A 9,386-nucleotide genomic window follows, 5' to 3' on the forward strand; every position below is an offset into this window, starting at 1 on the left:
AGTGTTTGCCAAACAGTAAGCGCTACAAACATGTTTGTTGTCACTATCACTAGTAGTAATATAACTATTTGTATTGTTAGGATTATTAACAATTACGTGCAGTGCAAACCTGCGTCTTGGACAGGATTAAGAGATTCACAACCCAGCAGCTCCTAATGGGTTTAGCCATTCCAAAATTTCTTTGTGACCTTGGGCAAGTTACCTCCCCTCTCTGAACTTGCTTTTTATTTATCTACAAATATCAATCATAATAGTGCCCAAAATAGTGCTGGGAGGTTGTTAGGCTGCATTAAAGAGGGATGACCCGGGAGAATCTTCTAGCTCCTAGTTAATTAGGCCCTTGTTCCAGAGCTCTGCCTACCTCCAGCTCCCTCCCATCGGGGCTCGCGTTCCCTCCTGCAGGGCGCAGGGGGGCTGCCGCTGCGCCCGCTGCCAGGCCCTATTTCTGGGGGCCGAGCGATCCCCGGGCCTTGCCAAGCTTCCCCGGGGATCAGGTTTCTGCTGACGCCGTGCCAGGCACGTCTGCTTCCAGGAACCGGCAGCCGCATTTAGCCGCGGGCCGCACATGAAAGGGCTGCAGTCGGAAACGTGACGTTGTGTCAACAGGCGAGGCAGGTCAGCGCTGGGTGAGCCCATCCCGGCAGGCCCGGCGGATCACGCCCTGTCTGAGGGCGGCCAGATCCCAGGCCTCCACTGCCCTGGCTCCTGCCACCTCTGCCTGGCCCCGGAGCCAGGGCTTCACCCCCTCACGCTCACACACCCCCTTTGAAACAGAGGTCCTCTTTGTGCCCAGCGGGCAGAAGGATGGGGTGCAAGCCCTCCCTCCCCGCACCTCCCTTGGAGCGCACTTGGATCCCGCTGAAACTGGACCAGAAGCAACGTCAAGGGCAAACTGGAAGCAGAAAAGGAGACAGAGAGACAGCTGCCAAGTTAGGGGGTTTCAGAAGGGCAGACGCCAGCAAGGGGATTCTGGGTGGGCAGTGTGTAGAAGCTTCAAAAAAAAAAAAAATTTTTTTTTTTTTTTAAAGTTCAGGTTGCTCCACTTTCTGCTGTCCCTACAGTTATTCCTTGAATCACTAGGCTAGGAAAGTGGGTGGGGCATGCAAGAAGGGTTTGGGCTGGATTTCAAACCCCGGAGTTCCATCTCTGGATAAACTTGACCAATTTGGGGCTTTCATTAAAAAAAAAAAAAAAAATGTCTAGCTAGAAAGATCTGGCATTTCAAGGAAGCATTATTCAGGGACTTGCAGTAGGGAGACCTGTGAGTTGCAGGCCCCCCGAGGAGCTGGGAGAGGGCGGGACTTAGAGAATCTGCCATCTGCCTGCGCTAGGACACGTGAGAAAGCCTCAGAATCCTTATTTTATCTTGTCCAAAACAGGCGTGGAGAGGGTGGTGATAGACCACCAGGCTGGACTTGTTCTCGGTGGTTCCTTTTGTACCACGTGGCCCAGGGACAGTTGTAAGGAAATGTGTACCCTGCCTGCTGGCCCTTCAGGAACCAGAGAAGGTGCTATTTGAAGCAGACAATTCTAAGGGGCTGGTGCTGACTGGAAGAGAAAAACCTGGAGGTGGCTCCCCTGCAGGACTCCAGACAACCGGATGATTCTGGAAGGCACCTCTGAGAGCCAGTCTCTGACAGAAGTACTGCAGAGCCAGGTGAGGGGAAAGCAAAAAAATACTCCACCGGGTCATTTCCCACTTCTTTTCTTATGGAATTTTTTCTTTCATAAGAGCACTTGACGAAGGAACACCAACGTTCATTCAGGCAAACATACCCAAGGAGAGGAAGTCCAGGAAGGATGTCGAAAGTCATTACGGAATGTCACTCTGGCATCAATAGGACAGGACCTGGCAAATCCATTAGATCTCGCTAGGTCTGAAAGAATTAACTCGCCTTGGCATCAAATATTATTGTCTAACATCATCTGTTAAGTCTTTTCTCAGTGCGCCTATCCTGATGCTCTGATCCACCACTACATACCTAGGTTTTCTGTCAAGTTCTAAAGATCATGACCAAAGCAGATGGGGGAGGGGAAACTTTTTTTTTTTTTTTTTTTTTTTTTTTTTTTGCTTAATTCTGGGAAGAAGGATATGATGATTCCAAATCCCTGCCAAGGGTTAGTTTTAAAAAAAGAAAGAAAGAAAAAGAAAGAAGCCTTAACCAATATTTTCCTACTAAATTGACTAAGCCTAATGAAATTACACCAAGATTAATTGATCATTGCCTTCAGTCAAGAGGACAGTCAACTGCGTGACACAACCAAGTCCTTTCAAAAAATTCAGGAGGCCCACTTTCTCTTCCACAGGAAAAGGATTATTTTATTAAGTATTTTAAAACAACTACTTAACATTTACTCATAGGTAAAAATATTTACAATTTCACACCTTCAGAAAGGCTCCAAAATATAAACACTGTACCTCTCCCTCGAGAAAAAAAAAATTATTCTTCTCTTCAAAAACAGGAATACATTCATTTTTCTCACTTTGTAGATCAAGTAATTATACAAATAAACATCTGAAACATTTTCCTCTTTAATATATTTATATAATATATATTTATAACAGCTTTACAAATAAAGGCAACGACTTTATACCAAAATAAAAACAGGAAAAAAACAAAACAAAAACCATGATGGGCAATCAAGCATAGTGCATTTTGAAAAGCTGGTGCAGCACTGTCTGGACAAGTCAGGAAAACAAGGACTCCGAATCAAAAATAAAACTTCTGTGAAGGAGACAGAATCCTTTTTAGCAATAAGGACACCCCATATGCTGTTGGGCAAGAGGAATTAGCTTACAGAAAAGGATCCTGCGGCACCCAGGCTTGGTTAGGCCTTTTGGAAGCTAAGCTTGGTTAAAAGGGTAGAGTCTAAAACCGAGTCTAGCTCTGCTTTAAAGGTAGCAACTGGTTATTTAGCTTTGTGCACTTTGGGGCGCTTGCGGGTACGGGCATCTCTGAGACCTCATTTGGTTCCCTGGACAGCATGTCTGAACCGTGAGAGCTTGAAGCAGGTGCCAGAGCCTCGGGTCAGTCATTCCCCCGCGGCTCCGCTTGTACAAAGGGGCCGTTTTCAGTTCCTTAGTAGGCGAATCACTGTGTAAGCCTGAGTAGGGCAACTACATTCTCTCTGTTCATCGGAGGAGGCAGGGCTGGGGAGCAGACCTGCGGAAATCTCCCCAAACCACTACCCTACCGGGTTGTGCCAGTGTCTGCTACCTCACCAGTTTAGCAGAAAGCTCGGTCTGACTGCTCTCTCCTCCTAGTCTGGTGAGTCACCTCCACAATAAAGGGAGAAGGGTGGGGTCCTAACAGCTGGCTAGGAGCTGTACTCTGGAAAACCCTCTTTTGAAAGTATCTTTTTCTCAAAGCCACAGACCGGACTCCCAAACTCCCAAACTGCACTGTGACTCACAGAACAAGACTTTGAAGCTTTTGAAAATTCAGCTGAGCTGTGTCAAAGGGGGCTATTCTCTGGGTAGGGAAAAGCCCAGCCGGCTGCTATCATTCCCCCTATGGCATCTTCCCTACGCCAAAATAAACTTGAAAGGTCCTACACCAACTCGCGGGCATTCGCGCCTACTTGCACGCATGCGCGTGCGCGCACCCCCCGGGATTCCTCTCCATGCCTCCGATCATCTCTGTGTGCACCACGGAACAACCTCGCTGCACTCACAAAAACGTTGGTTTGTGTTTTTGGAAGTAGGAAAGAAGGAAAGCGAAGCGGCAGGATCCCCTAAAGAGTTTAGTCTTTGGTTTCTAAGTTTAAAGGGGGGATCTGCTTCAGAGCCTGGAGCAAGGCAGAAGAGTCGAGGGAGGGATGGGCGGACAAGGGAGAAGGGAGTCTCTGCGGCATAAGCAAGGGCGTGGAGATCTTGTCTGGGTTCATGAAGCTGGTGAGCGCGGCGGCGGAGGCGTTGAGGCCCGGGTAGAGCACTGGCACTGAGGTCGGGTACCAACACTTCTCCAGCATCGGCAGGTAGGCAGTTGCTGACGGTGGGATCAGATAGAAAGGCAGGCAAAAGGGAGGCTGGTGCGGGTGCGGGCCCAGGAAGGGGTTGCTGATCAGGTCACTGTTGGCGAAGTGGCCTCCGTCCTCTGACAGCTGCATTCGGCTCTTCTTGGTGGGGGGTTCTTCGGATTCTTGCTTAATGGTGCTGACCCGGTCTCCCACGGCGAACCTGCGTCCATGGTCGCTTTTGAAGTAGGGTTGCTCACTGCGCAAGTCGCCCTTCTCTGATTCTCCCCCGTAGCCACTGTCTGTGTCCGTGTCACTGCCGCTCTGCTCCCCACTGGAGGGAGCGAATGTCCGCTGGATGACCGGTACACAGTTTTTCCCAGGGCCTTCCAAGCCTTTGACCAGGGAGCTGGGTTTCTCCTTGAAGTCCATCCCTTTGGGAGCGGGATCTGATGGTTTCCGGGAAGTACCACCCTGAAGCAGCTCGGAGGCCACGCGGTGGAGGTGAGTGACGAGCTGCGAAGACTTCAGGTCCCGAGTGTTTTCATGCTTGGCTAGGTACTGGAGCACTTCCCGGGCACATGTCTGGAAACCTGAGCAGAACATCTCTTGACCTGCTTCCACGTTTCTCCCCAGCTCACCTGAAGAGACAAAGACCCAAAGGAACGTGTTTCAGAATACTCTGTGATGCACCTGGGGGCTGTTTTGTTAAAAAAACACGCATTTTTCCTCATTTGCATTTCTAACTCCAAATGTAATATGCTCCCAGAAAAAAATTTACACTGTAAAGTTTAAGAAACAAAATCAACATCTATACCCTACCATTCCAAGATTTGGGGGAGGGGTGCTGGAGATTGAACCCGGCCCCTGGCACATGCTAAGCTCCTACTTTACCACTGAGCTACACCCTCAGCCCCCACATATGACTTTTAATGGCTGCATAATAGAAATGGACGCTTGTTCGTAAAGATGGACTATTTCTGCTCTTGCTGAACTTGTAGATTACTCCTGAGTTTTTGTTGTGACACTGTAACAAACATTCCAGTATGTTTATAAACCCAAGAATCGAATGATAGGAAATCAGCCTCACTGGGGCAAGATGAACAAGGTCAGACAGTCATAAAAGAAATAAAGCATGAAATATCATAGAAAGTAAATTTATTTTCAATGATTTATAAAAGGTACATCCCCACTGTAAACTTTAAGCTATTTCTAGGTCTTTCCCATGTATTCTATCCACGCCCCCCCCCACCCCCCAAATTAGGTCTGATCATCTTCCTTCCTATTTTTAGTGAGGAAGTTGGCAGAAACACTAGCTAGGTTTTTGTGATTCTCATCACACTGGCCACAGAAAGAAACACAGAGAAGAATGGATGTTGGCGTGGGTAGAGGAATTCTCCCATCTGTACAGTATTATTTGGAAGGGGTGAGACTGGCAGGTCAGAAGGTATCTCTGATTCTCTGGAAGTCAGTAGAAACAAATGATGAAACTTCAGTGGTTTCGTTAGATTGTGCAATTCACCAAGATACCTAGTGGCGATTCAGGGAACCACAAGAAATGCAGGAAAAACTCCTGCTGTCATCCTGCCAGGATTGCACCCCACACAGAAAGAACGAAAGAGCAAGTGATAAGGAAGCAAAGAAACAGGAAAATGCTGGGGCATACCCCGTGATCTAGTCTTCAACGAGAGAGGGCTAAGACCAACTGTAAAACACCCACAATGCAAATTATAGGTGTCTTGGCATTTTAAATGGGAGTAGGGAAATCTCCCAGAACCCAGAGACTCTGAAGCCAAAATGCCACAGCAACATTTTATCATTTGACTAATACGTATTCATGCCAGGTGGCACCCAGCAGCATTCCAAATGGAAAGTCTGACCTTTTTGGAAAGATAAAACAACTCTCCCTCAGTGAATGTGCACAAGCAATTGGCTACAGGAATGTTTGCCACATCCCATGTAGAGCCCAGGGGCTCTCTATCTGTGCAGAACTCTGAAGAGATGCTAATCAGACTCACCGGCTTGTAAACCGCTCTGCAGAGCAATGATTTTCTGCTGCTGCTGATCAATCAGGTTTGTTAGTGCTTTCACATGCTTCAAGGTAAGTTCCAGAACTACTGCTTTTTCCAAGTGACCCAAAGTCTGGAATAAAAAGAGCTTTAGTCAGCACTGAGGTCACAGAAGTCCCACCTCTGGGACACTTATTAGCAATGAGAAACATCTGTAAAAGGGGAAACAGAATAGAATAGCAATAGCCTTCCTTGGTTGGCTAAATTTTGTTTTAATTTTGCAGATCATATTTCTAAATAAATATACATCTATGTACATACATATGATTAAAGAATAAAAAATACGTGTCATCTATCTTTGGAAACTGAAGCTACCTAAGGAGAAAGCTTTGACAGATAAATTTCTGCAGCAGCCGCTGCTGACCTTAACTCGGGGGAATCTGGAGATAACATTTCTCTGCAGTAGTGTCAACCCACGGAGGGACTTCTACTGTGTCTGGCAGCCAAGAGGCTTTCCCGAGTTTCTTTTCCTGACGTCCTTTCAGAACTTCCAGCTCATCCAGGCTTTTTTTCCTCCTCTCCAAATGCTCCCCCCACCCTTCTCTAACTAAAGACTGCTAAGCTAGAAACCTTTGGACTACTGTCAAGAAAGGGCAGGATAAAAAAAAGAAATTCACACACCAAAAGCAGGTCCTCCTAATTAAAAAAAAAAAAAAAAAAAAAAAAAAAAAAAAAAAGGAGGTGGGGAAGTGGGTAAATAAAATCAGCACGTTTGCTTGATTTGTTCCTCTAAGTCAGGAAATCTAGAGAATTTTGAAAATAACCAGAAGGGAAAGTCTTTGACTCCCAAAAGGGAGGCCGGCTGATATTGGAGCCAACTTGGAGAGGTCCAAGAGGCTCTCTCGCCTCATTTGCATGGGACTTAGAAAACCTCAGGACTGGGGAAGGGTACCCTTACACCGAGTCACCTGCCAGCTCTGATCCGACCATCTAGTCTAGTCTGCAATTCCGAGCGACGCCTGCAGGCGGCGGGTGACCCCCGCCCGCCCTCTGGGCAGAAGAGCTGCGTTGGAGAGAGGCCAGCTTCTCACTTACTGTAAGTTTGAGATGTTCGGGTAGGAGATCCTTCAGCTGGGCGATGCACTCGTTAATCCGGTCACGTCTCTTTTTCTCGATGAGCCGGTGCGGCAATTTGTAGGTCTCCTGCAAAGCGCACGGGAAGGCGGTGGGTGCCTGGGCAAGGGGATGCGAAACCTCCCTTCCTCCCCGCCCCGCCGCAGTGAGAAAAGTCCGGTTAGAGAGCAGAGTCGCACCCAGAACCACCTTCTGCCCTTTCTTTTCCAAGTCACTTAGTAATGGCACCGAACCCATAGCTTGCATCCCCCCCGCCAACCTTAAAGCAAGAAAACTTTTCTTGGAAACTTAGCGGGCACCTAAGGGGCTACGACGCGGGGTCCCCAAAGGTGCGCTTACCTTGCTGTCCTCGCTCCGCTTTACTCCCCGCCTCGACTTGTACACTTGGTAGATGTGGGCAAAATCCATTCTGCAGGGAGAGAGCCAAGAAGGGTCGTGACTTTGCGTGCGCACTGGCTGCAGGCGCCCTATGGGGTATAGAGTCCCCGGAGGCGCCCGCAGCAGCTGAGAGCGGTTCAGGACACAGGGCTGGAATGGAGGGTTGAAGGGGCCCGAGAGTGCCAACTTACCCTGGTAGGTCTCCGTGCTGTACTGGAGCTTTGGGCAGACAGGCAGGGGGTGGTTGCGCGCTGGGGATCCGCTCCATGGCGCGGCGATCCGGGGCCACTGCGCGCTCCTGTCTGCACTTCGCGGAGCGTCGGGCTGAAGACTGTCCCGAAGGGGGCTTAGAGGGGCTCTCCGCAGAGGTTCCTCTGAGCCTGAGTTCCCTGAAATGCGCAGGGCTGCTGCGAGCTGCGGCTTTGAGGTGTTGCTTCAGTTGGGGGCGTGCATGGTCGGGTGTCCTCGCGGCCTCTGGTTCCCGGCTCTGCGCACAGACTGGCGGTGTGTGCTCCCTGCGCTGTCTGCACCGTGCGAGCCAAGTGAATGAGAAGTGGGGCGGGCAGGGAGGCGGGAGGGAACGGGGGGGGGGAGCAGTTAGGGCGGAGTGGGGGGGGACGACGAGCCGAGGAGTAATGGAGAGGCTGCGGGCTGGGTTAAATGGGAGCGAGTGGGTGGGTTGGAGCTACGTGTTCTACCCTGTGACTCCAAGCACGTCTGGCCGCTGCCGGGGAGGGAAGGAGCGACCTGCCCGCCCTCCCCCGGCTTCATCACATGAGTCTCACGTGTTGGACAACGCTCTGGCGGCTGCGAGGGAGCCCCCACCCCCAGCCCCGGCCCCCAGGTGTCTGCGGCTGCGGCCTCCTTTCCCCGAAGAGGGGGTGGCAGCACAGCCTGGGTCCTGCCCAGCTGGGTGGGGGGCGCGGAAGCTGGAGGGAACCGGGGAGCTGGGGGAGGGGGAGAGTTGGTAACGTGGGCGAACCTGCCCCAGGGAAATGAAGTAAGTTCCCGTCTCCTGGGAGGGAACGGGGGAGGACGGATCCGCCCGCGTCTGACTCAAGCCGGGAGAGGAATATCCCCTCGCTCGCTCCAGCCCAACCCTCTTCCTCCTCCCCCGCCCAGCCGGCTCGGAGGAACCCGCGCGCAGCGGAGGGAGTCGCCCGGCCCCTCTGCCATCCCCAGAGGCTGGGGTTTCTTTCCGTCCCGGCTTCCCTGCCCCCACCGCTCGGCCCCGTGTCCAGGAATTGCCCGCCTTGGGGAGGGACCGAGGGGCGGGGCGGATGTCACCCCATGGGAAGCGGGCTGGCGGCCAAGCGCAGGGGCAGCCGAGGCCGCCGCCGAGCACGCCGCGCGCACCTGACCACCGAGGGTGTGAGCCGGGCCCCTTGCTCCCCGGGAGCTGCGCTCCTGGGCACAGCCTGCGGGCGGGTGGGCACCCACTTGTGCGCCCCCCCAGGTGCCCCTCTGCCCCCACCCACCCTGGCCAGTCAAGCACAGAAAGATACCGGGCGCGGTGCCCAGCCTTCCCTCCCTCCTCTGCCCCCTCCGAAGCAGAGGCGTCCGGGTCGCCTCCCCTCCGGCTGCAGCGTTACACAACCGCGGCGGCGGCGCCTGCCCTGCAGCAGCGCGGGGCGTGACGCTTCACGTGGCCCGGTCTTGGGCCGCAGCGCCGCGGACTGGGAGCCCCACCGCGCTGGCCCCGAGCTAAGACCCCTGCGAGGTGGCTTGCCAGCCGGGGTCGTTCATCCCTCCGCTGCCACGAACTTCGGTGGCGCTGTTTTTCGGTCTGTTGCAGGAGCGAAGAGAAAAACAAGCAAGAAGAAAACTCTCCGCCTCGCACAGTGAAATCTTCGCATTCATTCAGTCGACACATTTATTGGGTCCCTCACCCCGTGTTAGGCGTTGTGC

At 52.0% G+C, this 9,386-nt stretch overlaps 1 protein-coding gene across 1 annotated transcript; it reads right to left on the reverse strand.

The window, feature by feature from the left end:
* Positions 1-2,302: 2,302 nt before the first annotated feature.
* Bhlhe40 (basic helix-loop-helix family member e40) lies at positions 2,303-8,121 on the reverse strand. The gene is made up of 5 exons (XM_047534494.1): positions 7,670-8,121; positions 7,440-7,509; positions 7,062-7,169; positions 5,976-6,099; positions 2,303-4,598 (listed from the first exon to the last, which is right to left on the reverse strand). The coding sequence occupies exons 1-5, from the start codon at positions 7,744-7,746 to the stop codon at positions 3,745-3,747; spliced, it is 1,233 nt and encodes a 410-aa protein (XP_047390450.1). The 5' UTR covers positions 7,747-8,121; the 3' UTR covers positions 2,303-3,744.
* Between the last annotated feature and the right edge of the window lie 1,265 nt (positions 8,122-9,386).

This window comes from Sciurus carolinensis, chromosome 19 (assembly GCF_902686445.1).
Source record: "Sciurus carolinensis chromosome 19, mSciCar1.2, whole genome shotgun sequence".
NCBI classification, from domain to species: Eukaryota; Metazoa; Chordata; class Mammalia; order Rodentia; family Sciuridae; genus Sciurus; species Sciurus carolinensis.

Coding starts and splice junctions, on each gene's coding strand:
- Bhlhe40 (XM_047534494.1), bottom strand. CDS start 7,746: ATGGAGCGGATCCCCAGCGCGCAACCACCCCCTGCCTGTCTGCCCAAA. Junction 7,510..7,669: donor CAGCACGGAGACCTACCAGG/GTAAGTTGGCAC, acceptor CTCTCCCTGCAG/AATGGATTTTGCCCACATCT. Junction 4,599..5,975: donor GCAGAGCGGTTTACAAGCCG/GTGAGTCTGATT, acceptor TTGTCTCTTCAG/GTGAGCTGGGGAGAAACGTG.